Source organism: Oncorhynchus nerka, linkage group LG4 (assembly GCF_034236695.1).
Source record: "Oncorhynchus nerka isolate Pitt River linkage group LG4, Oner_Uvic_2.0, whole genome shotgun sequence".
NCBI classification, from domain to species: Eukaryota; Metazoa; Chordata; class Actinopteri; order Salmoniformes; family Salmonidae; genus Oncorhynchus; species Oncorhynchus nerka.
Genome location: NC_088399.1, coordinates 19,949,530 through 19,963,804, shown reverse-complemented (window position 1 = coordinate 19,963,804; position 14,275 = coordinate 19,949,530). Strand labels below are relative to the sequence as shown.

Below are 14,275 nucleotides of genomic sequence, written 5' to 3'. Positions count from 1 at the left end.
GAGATTCTTATTAAAAACACTAGTATATGACGATCCATCATTGATGTCTGGGAATCAAACATTTGCTTTTTCTGGCCAAAGGTTGTTTTTTTAAATAATGCTTTTGAGGGCCTTTCAGTGAGTAGGCTAACTTGGGAAAAGGTGAGTCAGTGAGATATCCAGCATTTTGCAGTAAAAAGTGAAAGTGAACACCCCCTGAAAAGATTTAGATGCACTACTGTTCCACTGGAGGTCATAAGGTGAATGCACCAATTTGTAAGTCGCTCTGGATAAGAGCGTCTGCTAAATGACTTAAATGTAAATGCTCAAATCATTTGAAGAAGTGTTTACTGGATTATCTTGGTATGTTGAGTAACTTGTTCTCAACTTGCCTACCTGGTTAAATAAAGGTGAAATAAATAAAACGTGACCCTCATCTCGTCTGGCTGACACCAGCTCTGTGTAGTCACGTGGGCCACATCAGCCAGGCTACTCTTCATCAGCTTTCCAGGTTGAATGCACTGATTGTAAGTCACTTTGGACACGGTAAGTCTGCTAAATGGCCAAAATGTACTTTTGGAAGAGAGAGGACGAGAACCAGTCGAAAAAAGATCCATGGGTCCTGGAGTAGAAAGACTTTATTCTCTGTTAGGAGACATCTGTACAGTAATATCAAATGCCACTTTATTTTCAGATTCAAAGTTTAACATCCGCACTATGCAAACATTGACAAAATAGTTGACCAAAAATAAGACTACTCAAAGCTTGCCAGGAAGGTCAAGACGATCTGCTTAAGCTGGGCATCTGCGGTTTCTGAGATTTTGCCATCAGCTCTGCAAGCAGAAACAAAAGGTGTTAAAATATGTTCACGCCATGGTACGATAACGTACAAAAGGAGTCCAATAACAATACTGAACATAAAGCTAAAGCTGGCAAAAACGTGGTGGTAGTTGATTTGATTTACCTAATTTGTGCTAGGAGGTCCTGGTGCTGGCTGAGAACATGTTGAAGAAAAGCCTTCTCAAACTTTGTTATCTTGGTTGGGTCCATTTTGTCCAAGTGTCCCCTCACACCAGCATAGATGACTGTAACCTGCTCCTCAATGGCCATGGGGCCTGCAGGTCAAAAAGAATGCAGTCAGTCACATAGGCAAGGGACTAAATGAAGCACAGCAGTAAACTGAGCAAACTTTACCAAGGACGACCAGCTGGAAATACAGAGCTCCGTTTCATCTACACAAGCAATTTATTTAACAGGGACCGTGCACACATTAATCAACATTTCAGTTGAGTAAAATCATACAAATGTGACTAGAACATCACATCCTAGGAGATACTCACAGTACTGCCCCTGCTTGAGGAGCTCAGTAAGGCGAACACCACGGTTCAGAAGCTGCTGGGTGGCAGCGTCCAAGTCGGAACCAAACTGTGCGAAGGCAGCCACCTCACGGTACTGGGCCAACTCCAGCTTCATGGTACCAGCCACCTTACCAGGGAGGAAACAGGATCAGTCATTTTTTTATTTAACTAGGCAAGTCAGTAAAGAAAAGGTTCTTATTTACAATGACGGCCTACCCCGGCCAAACCTGGACGACACTGGGCCAATTGTGCGCCGCACTATGGGACTCCCAATCACAGCCGGATATGATACAGCCTGAATTCGAACCAGTGACTGTATTGACGCCTCTTGCACTGAGATGCAGTGCCTTAGACTGCTGCGCCACTCGGAAGTCAAAAGTGGGACGCTTTCCCCTTCGTGTGAGTTTCTAAGGCAGGTGCCTAAAGCCAAATGACAAATACTGGGGATAGAAATTAGTGGCCCACCTGCTTCATGGCTTTGGTCTGGGCGGCAGAGCCGACACGTGACACAGACAGACCTACGTTGATGGCTGGTCGAATACCTTTGTAGAACAACTCAGTCTCCAAGAATATCTGAGAGAGGAAAGAAGCATGAGTGGAGTCAAGGGTTCAGTGTTTCAATAGAGTAAACACCAAAACAGTCCATCAATCCTAAAATGACAAAGTGCCATTACCAAAAATGTCAAATCAGGAATAAATGTGACGATAGGTTTGAGGTAGCTCCATTTAAATCAGATCGTTAGAGTTATATTTTCAGCTCCTGATTAATTATGAAATCCATATTTTAGCACACCTGTCCGTCTGTGATGGAGATGACATTGGTTGGAATGTAGGCGGAAACATCACCGGCCTGGGTCTCAATGACGGGTAGGGCGGTGAGGGAGCCGCCTCCGAAGTTTTCGTTCATCTTGGCTGCCCTCTCTAGCAAACGAGAATGGAGGTAGAACACATCCCCGGGGTATGCCTCACGACCGGGGGGACGGCGTAGCAGCAGGGACATCTGACGGTAAGCCACAGCCTGTGACAGGTGGGAAGCAAGGTTTGCGTCACATGAAGGTTGAGCATAGAATAAGTGCCACCCTATACCCCATCGTGTTTTACTGCATTGTCAGAGCCACATAGGGCTGCTGGAAGTAGTGTATTAACTGAGGAATAGAGTTATTTAAGATCAACCTTAATCACATTTCGACCTCCGAGCCCCATCGCTTGAACTGACCTGCTTGGACAAATCGTCGTAGATGATGAGCGCGTGCTTGCCATTGTCTCTGAAGAACTCTCCCATGGAGCAGCCAGAGTAAGGGGCCAGGTACTGCAGGGGAGCGGCATCGGAGGCTGTGGCGGACACCACAATAGTGTACCTCATGGCGTCGGCGTCAGTCAGCCTCTTCACTAGCTGGGCCACGGTGGATCTCTTCTGACCAATGGCGACGTAGATGCAGTACAGCTTCTTCTTCTCATCAGTGCCATCGTTGAAGCGCTTCTGGTTGATAATGGTGTCGATGGCAATGGCGGTTTTGCTACGAAGGAAAGACACTGGAATGAAGATTGTATCATTTATAAAAACTCAAGTGAATGACAAAACATGCATGTGTAACAGCAGTGCATTCTGTTCTGCTCCAAGTGGGGAACGAACAAGCAACCTTCTGCACAACACACACAACTCAAAGCCAACCGTCTTAGCCAACACACCAAGTGACAAGTCTGTCACTCTGAGCGACACTTGCCTTTAGATCTTAGGGAAGGTGTGAGGTCACTGATGTACTCCAGCCAATTTGCTACAGGTGATTTCCGCATCCACTACATATGTATGACCATAAGTCGACATATGACATGTCTACCATGAAAAACACAAGGAGCTGGTCTTTACTTGACCATTGTCCTCAATAACAAGATGAACTGCTGGTTTAGGAATAAGACACAAGTGGATAAGACAGACATTCCTTAACTTTTCCCCTCCAATTTTTTCCATTAGCAACTACTACAACTCAAGTTCACATGGTCTAGGAATTGAATACCGAGCCTAGCCAGTCACTAAACTATTCACACCTGTAGGGCTATAGACTTACCCAGTCTGCCTGTCACCGATGATCAGCTCACGCTGACCTCGGCCAATGGGCACCAGGCTGTCCACGGCCTTGATGCCAGTCTGCATGGGCTCTCTCACAGAAATACGGGGGATAATGCCAGGGGCCTTAAGACCCACACGCCTACGGATGCTGGACCCAAGGGGACCCTACAAAGAAGCAGTAGCAAAGAAAATATTACTTTACACCCATCACTATCAGTTACCTAGGCCAGCGGTACCGTTTCCTTTCCGGGTACCACCAAATTACTGTCAAAAGTTTGAGGACCACCATTCGCGGAGTTGCAGATATCTTTTTTTACTTAAAATATCTTAGCGGTCAGATTTGGAATACATTTAATCAGCAACTAACAAATTAAAGGCCTATTACTACATATGGACTTTTGCTAAACATATGCATTGTGATAAGTAATATAAATATTTTAACATTATAGTCCCAACTTATTTATAAAAATAAATAAAACATTCGAACTGCAGTACCCCCGCGGGCCACCAGATGTCAGCAGACAATAGGTTGAAAAACAAATGAATGATCTAGGCCCAGAATATTCTCAAAAGTAGATGCAGTAATGCACAACATAAACTGCAGTATAGTGCTGACATCAACAAAGAGCAAGAAGCGAGAGGCTAATCTTCTCTGCAGTCATCACACAGCATAGCAGGAGTGAGAAGGATACGCATGCACATGTGCTGATCCTATGCGAGTGCATCATCATGCATTGCACTCATCTGCAATGCCTTTGGTTCACCCTGCTGGTCATGGCAACCTCATAACACTGAGGCTCAGTTTAACACTGTAAATCCTATTGCTTATCATAACCTACGAGTAAACCTCAGGGCAAATCCTGACCTTGCCGTCGATGGCATTTCCCAGAGCGTCCACCACACGACCCAGCAGCTGTTCACCGACGGGCACATCCACGATGGCTCCGGTTCTCTTCACGATATCGCCCTCCTTGATGAGCTTGTCATTACCGAACACCACAACACCGACATTGTCAGGCTCCAAGTTCAGAGACATGCCCTGGATGAGATTATAAAACACTGTTACTCAAGAGTTCAGAGTTTCGGTAGAATAGACCAGCAGACAACACGTCGCTGGATAGCGTTATGCGAGAATAGTAGAAATAAATAAACAGAATGGCAAACTGTCAGCTATCCACCTCAGGGATCTACTTTTCATTCAATAATCTACTAGGCATGTTGACAGACATCACCGTTGAGCATGGCACTTGCTCAATGGTACAACTGCAGTATATATCACCCCCCGCAAAGACTTGTTATGTCATCATCAGCTTGCAAGTCATCACACCCCACTGACGGCCTCACCTTAAGCCCGGAAGAGAACTCCACCATCTCCTCAGCCTGCACGTTCCTGAGACCATACACTCTGGCAATACCATCACCGATGGACAACACGCGACCAGTCTCCTCCAGGTCAGCGCTAGTGTCAGCCCCCAGGATCTTCTCCTCCAGAATGGACGAGACCTCTGCTGTTCCTGCAGTACACATGCATGACATTTGAGAGTTAACCAAGTAATCAGACTTCGGGGAAACTGAGAAGATTCCATGAAGATAAAGATGCTACTTTTACCGAGAATACATTTTGAATGGGAACATGGGCTGCTCAAGACAATAACGGTTGTTCCTACCCCCAAGCTATAAAAAATGTCTTAGTACAATCCACTTTCTCAAGTGACTTTGCTACTAAAAAGTTTGGCAACATGTATCAGTCAAGAACGCTGACCCGTCTTGGCCATCCATGGCTTTGTGGTGTGCAGGTGCCTGGCTCCTACACATGCAGCAGCATAAACATTTTTGGAAACCTGCAAGGACAGTGGTTGAGATCATGTTACAATTGAAATCCTTTAAATGCAAAATAGTGACCCTCAAATCTGCATCATATATTCATATTTTGAATAGAGTAATGATACAGTGTTACTAGTTTACCATACATGTTTAAAATTACCCTGCCATTAAACTGTGCCTCCTATTTCTCTTTCTTCTTCTCACTGTCAACTGTCAGTGGATGAGTTGCGATGTTGATAGGCATCATTAATTCGCAAACGATCAACAAAATGCACTGAGCATGTATAACAAACAATTAAGTTGTGCCACTTGGCTGACAAGATACATAACATTACAACATGAACTATAGTGTAGCCTTTGGGTGAACTACTGTCATTTTGATCTGGTCATCGGAAGTTTAAAAAATAATAATAATTTAAAAAATTGGGTGCTTTAAAGAAAAGTGGGGACTCCGGAAAAGGGTAAAAACATGACATCAGTGATCTTAAGGCCGGGGCTCTAGAAAGATTCCGACTTGGAATTCCGAGTTGGATGACTGTTCAAAAATATTTAGAGCTCGTTTACTAACCCCACCTCCCCTCCCTCGTCATAAGGAATGACGTGTGTAACCTTTATTTAATTTGGCAAGTCAGTTAAAAACAAATTATTATTTACAATTAACGTTGCGGCCAAACCCGGACGACGCTGGGACAAATGTGCGCAGCCCAGTCACTTGACTGGTTGATTGATCACACAGCTATATCAATGTGTCAAAACTACAAATACCACTACCGGTATAGACTTTTACAATTATATTTATCTAACGTTAGGTGGAGATAGCTTGTGTAAACAGTCCAAGATGGCCGTCTGCATGCACGGACTCGTAATTTCCCAATATTCGAACATATAGATGACGTGTTCACTTGCTAATCGGAACTAGGAAACTCGGAAAGGTCCGACTTGTTCATTTGTCCATGCAATCCGGGATCCTTGGGACGTCCATACCCCATTGAAGTTACCATTTATAAAAAGGGTAAGGTTTACGATTAGGGTTAAGGTAGGACCCCGGATAGCACTAACCCTTGCTGATTCGTTGAACGCGGCATGTGTATAACTACATCCGGTTATTACGTCTGACATTTCAGAGTTTCACAGTTTCCGACTAGAACATGAACGCGGGAATAACTATTTCAAAAAGTATAAAAACACAACACAAAAAAATCTTACAAATCCAGCCCGTCGGGGAAGGGTGCGGACAAGGGCCGCGGCAACGCGAACTGACAGCATAGCTATTAATGTTTCTACGCGGATTTGTCCAACTACACCTACTGGTTAAATCACGTAAAGAAGATGGAGGACAGGGTAAAAAATGATACTGTGAACCGGAAATATTAGCAAAATAAATATGAAATAATTGTTTAATTAATGCTATCAACTGCATTTATTATTAGATTAGATTATTGGATATGAATATTGTCATTATAAACTCGGATACAATCTTGTTTATGTCAATATATTTGAACACTCATGGGCAGACCAAACACTACTTCCGTTTTAAATAAAGTTTTTTTTCTCATTGGCTGGTCTATTTCAAACATCCAATCAAATACATCTCAAACCGGAAGCTGTTGAATGAACGGTGCGCGGGAAACGTTTCGGTTCAGTCAGGACTCCCATTACTTTCAGAAAGCGACTCTCAGCCGAGAGTCAGTCTTTTACTGTATTGTTTGTCTGGGCTGCCCGTTGATATGTGTGAAAAGAACAAGAAGGTAGTGTTAATAGCAGATGTTGATTGTGCTCTTATTTTGATACATTTCTGTTGTTTTTTTTAAACCATCTCTCAGGGCTGTAAATCTATGCTAACAAGCTAGTGAGTTAGCTGTAAACTTGGTGTTTTACACTTTTCAGGTGAGCAAGTGGCTCAGCACAGTCTTTGGAGATCAAACTATTCCAGAATATGAAGTTAACACACGGACTGTCGATATACTGTACCAGCTTGCAGAAGCAAGTGAAGTTCGATGCAATGAGACTTCCCTGCTCATTGAGGATCAGAAACAGAAAACTTCTGAGTATCAGGCTGATGGTAAAGTGAACTGTTAAATTAATCTTAAGTGGTAACCTGAATGATTGAGACACTTGGGGAATATTATGTGTCACTGTTTCAACTTCAAGCCCCACTCTGGCTGACATGTCAATACAGTAATGTTGTCTAGACACACAGCTGTGCACAGGGTCTTTCTTTTTTTCACTGTAATGTTGTTCCTTTGATTTAAAATCAATCTTTCTAGGTGTTCATCTCCAGAATGTTGTTTTACAAGGAGTGGGCTTATCCTCTGGAAGCTTGTCAAAACCTGCATCAGACTACCTGTCCGCATTGGTGGCAAACGCTAAGGTACTTGGTGTCCGAGACACCTCTCTGAGCAGGTAATGCACTGATGTACAATGCTGCCTATTGAAAGAAGTACACACAATTGCACTCACAGAAAGCCATACAAGATGGATTCTCATGATGAATTTGCAAGAATATAATCTTACATCCATGCTGTTTGTTTAGCTTTGTGCCAGCGGTGAATAACTTGACCAATGAGCTTCTGGAATCTGAAAAGACGGACAGGAGACTTGATAGGGAGCTTAATGCCCTCAGAAATAAACTTGGGTCCGTTCTTGTTCTACGGAAAACCTTCCAAGAGTAAGAGGATCACACAGTCATGAACCTGAAATGTTAAATTATTTTAAATGCTCACATCTGTAAAGCTCTAGAGTTCATTAATCTACGTAATCATCTGATTACAGGGACATCAAGAAAACAATGAAAGCTCAAGAGGTGGAGAGCGCCAAAGCAGAAGAAAGACTGCTGAATATGGACTTTGTCAAAGCAAAATCCAAAGACCTCTCATACCGAAACAAGAAGGCAGAGGTCAGTGCCTTTGACTTCTGTCATCTTATGTGCTGTTAATGTTTACTCCCTTTTTCTTCACAGGTCAAGATATCCTTTCTGGTTCGCTTCTGGTTTTGAGATGTTGGATTGGGGTAGCTTTTGATTTATTGAGCTGGGAAGTCAAAAGTCAACCTTGGAAACATTGTCAGGTGGTTAGGGCTTTTTGACTGGTAGAAATGCATTTATGTTAATCTTTTGTCATAAGCAATGCATTTTCATTCTCTCACCCTCAGGACCAGCTAACATCCAGACACATGGAGAATCGAATCTCCCACCAAGCTCTGATGGAGCTATGTGAGGTATCCTCATGTTATGATGGAAGTGTTGGCTGTTCTGCTTTGCTGTGAAATGTATTGCAATGAGTTTCTGTTCTTCCCTTTGCAGCAAGTCTACACGTTGAAACAAGAAATTCTACCTTTGTCAAAGAAACTCGAACCCTACAGAGATTTGAGCCCAGTTAAGAAATTTTTTATTTTTTAACTGACATTTAATTTTCCTTTTATTTTGGTGATATTCTCTGCTTAATGATATCGTTGTTCCCTAGAGTCCATCTCTTGCTCAAGTGAAAATTGAAGAGGCAAAGCGAGAATTGGTGAGTTTTGCCATTCTACAATACAACAGGAATATTGTGATGTTGCTGTACATTGTCAATTATATTTGAATTGAACTGTTTTCTCCTTGTTTAAGGCTGCAGTTGATGCTGAACTGGAGATGAAGGTGGACTTCATGAATTCCTCCTTGCCTAAAGGGCGGCCTTTAAAATGACATGAATTTGGGGGATTGTAATTGTAGAAATGATATGTAATGATAATAAATGTCAATGAAAATCGTAATATGTTTTTCATCCAACTTGTCATGGGCTGCTTGGGCTATATATTTTTTCAAAATGTGTTAACTAAACGGGGAACTTATTTGTCTTACGAGATCTAAAATGTGGTTGGAGGCTCCGTTTTGGAGGGTGTGATGCAATCACAGAGCTTCCGGAGGCATGCAGGGTCCAAATTGAGCTCCGTATCACTGCGCATCCCAAATGTTGTAACAATGCGGAGAGCTCCATATATCTGCATTTACATGATTGTTTGACAGTAGGTGGGGGAAGGAGGTCCTGTATAAATGCAAACTCAATTCCTTGTCAACAGCTCTACACCACTGCTCTGTGAAGTGCAAGTTGTGTGAATGCCATGACGTCTTCAAAGGACATATCACCGTAAATGCTGCACGGTAAATGCAGATGACGGATTGGCCTTTTCCACTGTATAAAACATTACATGCACAGTGCCTTTTACATTGAGTTTGCTAAACATTAGGTGCACCCATTATTGCCTTCAATTAGTCAGGGCATGGACTACAAAGTGTCAAAAGCGTTCCACAGGGATGCTGACCCATGTTGACTCCATTGCTTCCCACAGTTGTTTCAAGTTGGCTGGATGACCTTTGGGCGGTGGACCATTCCTGATACACACAGGAAACTAATAAGTGTGAAAAACTCAGCAGTGTAGCAGTTCTTGACACACTCAAACAGGTGCGCCTGGCACCTACTACCATACCCTGCTTTTTATTTAACCTTTAACTGCAAGTCATTTAGGAACACATTCATATTTACAATGCCCATTCACCGTCTGAATGGCATACACATTTCGCAAGGCTTAAAATGTTTTATTTAACCTTTCATCTACACCGAATTACGTGGATTTAACAGAGTTACCATCATAAGGGATCATAGCTTTCACCTGCATTTACCTGGAAATAGTGAATTGTTCCATTGTAGCCGTTATACCTTCAGTTGCAGCTTGTTCGCCAAAAAAAACAAAATATTCATAGTGAGAAATGCCATTGGATGTGTGTAATCTTTGTTTTGGTCGCACTGTGATGCGCTGGCCTGGTAGCACAATCACACAGTCCGAACAAAACAAAGACCTGCCACAGGAGGTTGTTGGCACCTTAATTGGGGAGGATGGGGTTCGTCGTAATGGCTGGAGCAGAGTTGGTGGAATGGTATCAAATACACACACATGGTGTCCATGTGTTTAATGCAATGCCATTTGCTCACTTCTAGCCATTATGTGCTGTCCTCCCCTCAGCAGCTGTCTGAGATCGACACGCATGCAAAAGGCATATTCTCTGGTTTTTGGAGAACCATATGAAACTGAACACAGACATAAGATACTTTTTTGCCCCTCCATTCGGAAGAAGTATTTGGAAGAACGGCTTAGTTTAAAATTACTTTAGACCCTTTCTACTAGCCAATGTATAACTGCTACTATGGTAGAATTCACATATCGCCGTGTAAAGTCACGATTGTGGGCACCTACAACAAGTAGTACTGATAATGTTATGTTTCACTATATTGGATCACTCCAATATTTCCGGTCACAACTTGCAGACTTGTTTACGTGTTGCTGTGCGTTTTGTTGCCAACCTTACTTTGCTACCTGACAACTTTACGGTTTTTACTTTTTAATTACCGTTTATATTTGTAGTTTTTTCCCTCACTCAACTTTTTTTCATTCAACTTTTTCACTCCGGACGCTTTATCTGGGCGTGGTTCGTCAGGACCTCCAACAGCTAAGTAGTAACATTAACATGATGCCTTCTAATTGCAGTCGCTGTACTCATAATATACAGGAGAAAGATCGCCTTGCGGCGAGGATAGCTGTGCTGCAAGCCCAGCTTCAGACGCAATCGTTAGGCAAGGGTAATTTCAGTGTAGGAAATGATGAAACAGCGTCTGTGCCACCAGTAAGTACAGATGGTAACGTTAGTAGATATCCCCCCACAGCCGGACAACTTTCTCATGGTTTCTGGAGGGAAATGCTGTAGGAATGCTCATTCAGCCGACAGAAACTTTCAACCGGTTTTCCCCATTAAGCAGCGAGTCGGAGACGCCAAAGCTTCCCACCATTAGCTCTGACAAATTGAAAACCCTAATCATTGGCAACTCCATTACCCGCAGTATTAGACTTAAAACTAATCATCCAGCGTTCATACACTGTTTACCTGGGGGCAGGGCTACCGACGTTAAGGCTAATCTGAAGATGGTGCTGGCTAAAGCTAAAACTGGCGAGTATAGAGATATTGTTATCCACGTCGGCACCAACGATGTTAGGATGAAACAGTCAGTCACCAAGAGCAACATAGTTTCAGCGTGTAAATCAGCTAGAAAGATGTCGGCATCGAGTAATTGTCTCTGGCCCCCTCCCGGTTAGGGGGAGTGATGAGCTCTACAACAGTCTCACAACTCAATCGCTGGTTAAACTGTTTTCTGCCCCTCCCAAAAGATAGAATTTGTCGATAATTGTCCCTCTTTCTGGGACTCACCCACAAACAGGACCAAGCCGAGTGACGTACTCCATCCTAGCTGGAGGGGTGCTCTCATCTTATCTACCAACATAGACAGGGCTCTAGCTCCGCAATGAAATAAGGTGCAGGCCAGGCAGCAGGCTGTTAGCCAGCCTGCCAGCTTAGTGGAGTCTGCCATTAACACAGTCAGTGTAGTCAGTTTAGCTATCCCCATTTGAGACCGTGTCTGTGCTTCGACCTAGGTTGGGCAAAACTAAACATGGCGGTGTTCGCTTTAGCAATCTCCCTAGGATAAAGACATCCATTCCTGCCATTATTGAAAGAGATCGTGATACCTCACATCTCAAAATAGGGCTACGTAATGTTAGATCCCTTACTTCAAAGGCCGTTATAGTCAATGAACTAATCACTGATCATAATCTTGATGTGATTGGCCTGACTGAAACAAGGCTTAAGCCTGATGAATTTACTGTGTTAAATGAGGCCTCACCTCCTGGTTACACTAGTGACAATATCCCCCGTGCATCCCGCAAAGGTGGAGATGTTGCTGACATTTACGACAGCAAATTTCAATTTACAAAAAAAATAATACGTTTTCGTCTTTTGAGCTTCTAGTCATGAAATCTATGCAGCCTACTCAATCACTTTTTTTATAGCTACTGTTTACAGGCCTCCTGGGCAATATACAGCGTTCCTCATTGAGTTCCCTGGATTCCTATCGGACCTTGTAGTCATAGCAGATAATATTCAAATTGTTGGTGACTTTAATATTCACATGGAAAATGTCTACAGACTCACTCCAAAAGGCTTTCGGAGCCATCATTGACTCAGTGCGTTTTGTCCAACTTGTCTCTGGACCTACTCACTGTCACAGTCATACTCTGGATCTAGTTTTGTCCCATGGAATAAATATTGTGGATCTTAATGTTTTTCCTTATAATCCTGGACTACTGGACCACCATTTTATTACGTTTGCAATTGTAACAAATAATCTGCTCAGGCCCCAACCAAGGAGCATCAAAAGCCATGCTATAAATTCACAGACAACACAAAGATTCCTTGATGCCCTTCCAGACTCCCTCTGCCTACCCAAGGATGTCAGAGGACAAAAATCAGTTAACCACCTAACTGAGGAACTCACTTTAACCTTGCGCAATACCCTAGATGCAGTTGCACCCCTAAAAACTAAAAACATTTCTCATAAGAAACTAGCTCCCTGGTATACAGAAAATACCCGAGCTCTGAAGCAAGCTTCCAGAAAATTGGAACGGAAATGGCGCCACAGCAAACTGGAAGTCTTCCAACTAGCTTGGAAAGACAGTACCGTGCAGTACCGAAGAGCCCTTACTGCTGCTCGATCATCCTATTTTTCTAACTTAATTGAGGAAAATAAGAACAATCCAAAATTCCTTTTTGATACTGTCGCAAAGCTAACTAAAAAGCAGCATTCCGCAAGTGAGGAGGGCTTTCAGCTCAGCAGTAATAAATTCATGAACTTCTTTGAGGAAAAGATCATGATTATTAGAAAGCAAATTACGGACTCTTTAAATCTGCGTATTCCTTCAAAGCTCAGATGTCCTGAGTCTGCACAACTCTGCCAGGACCTAGGATCAAGAGAGACGCTCAAGTGTTTTAGTACTATATCTCTTGACATAATGATGAAAATAATCATGGCCTCTAAACCTTCAAGCTGCATACTGGACCCTATTCCAACTAAACTACTGAAAGAGCTGCTTCCTGTGCTTGGCCCTCCTATGTTGAACATAATAAAAGGCTCTCTATCCACCGGATGTGTACCAAATTCACCAGAAGTGGCAGTAATAAAGCCTCTCTTGAAAAAGCCAAACCTTGACCCAGAAAATAAAATATAAAAAACTATCGGCCTATATCGAATCTCCCATTCCTCTCAAAAATTTTAGAAAAGGATGTTGCACAGCAACTCACTGCCTTCCTGAAGACAAACAATGTATACGAAATGCTTCAGTCTGGTTTTAGATCCCATCATAGCACTGAGACTGCACTTGTGAAGGTGGTAAGTGACCTTTTAATGGCATCAGACCGAGGCTCTGCATCTGTCCTCGTGCTCCTAGACCTTAGTGCTGCTTTTGATACCATCGATCACCACATTCTTTTGGAGAGATTGGAAACCCAAATTGGTCTACACGGACATGTTCTGGCCTGTTTTAGATCTTATCTGTCGGAAAGATATCAGTTTGTCTCTGTGAATGGTTTGTCCTCTGACAAATCAACTGTAAATTTCGGTGTTCCTCAAGGTTCCGTTTTAGGACCACTATTGTTTTCAGTATATATTTTACCTCTCTGGGATGTCATTCGAAAACATGTTAACTTTCACTGCTATGCAGATGACACACAGCTGTACATTTCAATGAAACATGGTGAAGCCCCAAAATTGCCCTCGCTAGAAGTCTGTGTTCCAGACATAAGGAAGTGGATGGTTGCAAACGTTCTACCTTTAAACTCGGACAAAACAGAGATGCTTGTTCTTGGTCCCAAGAAACAAAGAGATCTTCTGTTAAATCTGACAATTAATCTTAATGGTTGCACAGTCATCTCAAATAAAACTGTGAAGGACCTCTCCGTTACTCCAGGCCCTGATCTCTCTTTTGACGAACATATCAAGACTGTTTCAAGGACAGCTTTTTTCCATCTACGTAACATTGCAAAAATCTGAAACTTTCTGTCCAAAAATGATGCAGAAAAATGTATCCATGCTTTTGTCACTTCTAGGTTAGACTACTGCAATGCTCTACTTTCCGGCTACCCGGATAAAGCACTAAATAAACTTCAGTTAGTGCTAAATACGGCTGC

At 42.8% G+C, this 14,275-nt stretch overlaps 2 protein-coding genes across 4 annotated transcripts; one reads left to right on the top strand and one right to left on the bottom strand.

The window, feature by feature from the left end:
* Positions 1–599: 599 nt before the first annotated feature.
* Positions 600–6,519, bottom strand: atp5fa1 (ATP synthase F1 subunit alpha). Of its 2 annotated transcripts, none has more exons than XM_029649154.2 (11): positions 6,436–6,519; positions 5,168–5,246; positions 4,750–4,919; positions 4,271–4,444; positions 3,404–3,570; positions 2,554–2,854; positions 2,131–2,355; positions 1,803–1,910; positions 1,320–1,464; positions 944–1,094; positions 600–812 (listed from the first exon to the last, which is right to left on the bottom strand). In XM_029649154.2, the coding sequence occupies exons 1-11, from the start codon at positions 6,493–6,495 to the stop codon at positions 734–736; spliced, it is 1,659 nt and encodes a 552-aa protein (XP_029505014.1). In that variant the 5' UTR covers positions 6,496–6,519; the 3' UTR covers positions 600–733. The 2 variants fall into 2 exon arrangements, with proteins under 2 accessions (XP_029505014.1, XP_029505021.1); XM_029649161.2 differs by lacking the exon at positions 6,436–6,519 and adding an exon at positions 5,390–6,389.
* haus1 (HAUS augmin-like complex, subunit 1) lies at positions 6,483–8,979 on the top strand. 2 transcript variants are annotated; one of them, XM_065017338.1, is made up of 9 exons: positions 6,483–6,570; positions 7,117–7,291; positions 7,497–7,632; positions 7,763–7,897; positions 8,002–8,125; positions 8,380–8,445; positions 8,531–8,602; positions 8,691–8,738; positions 8,834–8,979. In XM_065017338.1, exons 1-9 carry the CDS (start codon positions 6,559–6,561, stop codon positions 8,909–8,911), a joined length of 846 nt encoding a protein of 281 aa, XP_064873410.1. In that variant the 5' UTR covers positions 6,483–6,558; the 3' UTR covers positions 8,912–8,979. The 2 variants fall into 2 exon arrangements, with proteins under 2 accessions (XP_064873410.1, XP_029505030.1); XM_029649170.2 differs by lacking the exon at positions 6,483–6,570 and adding an exon at positions 6,850–6,977.
* Positions 8,980–14,275: the final 5,296 nt, after the last annotated feature.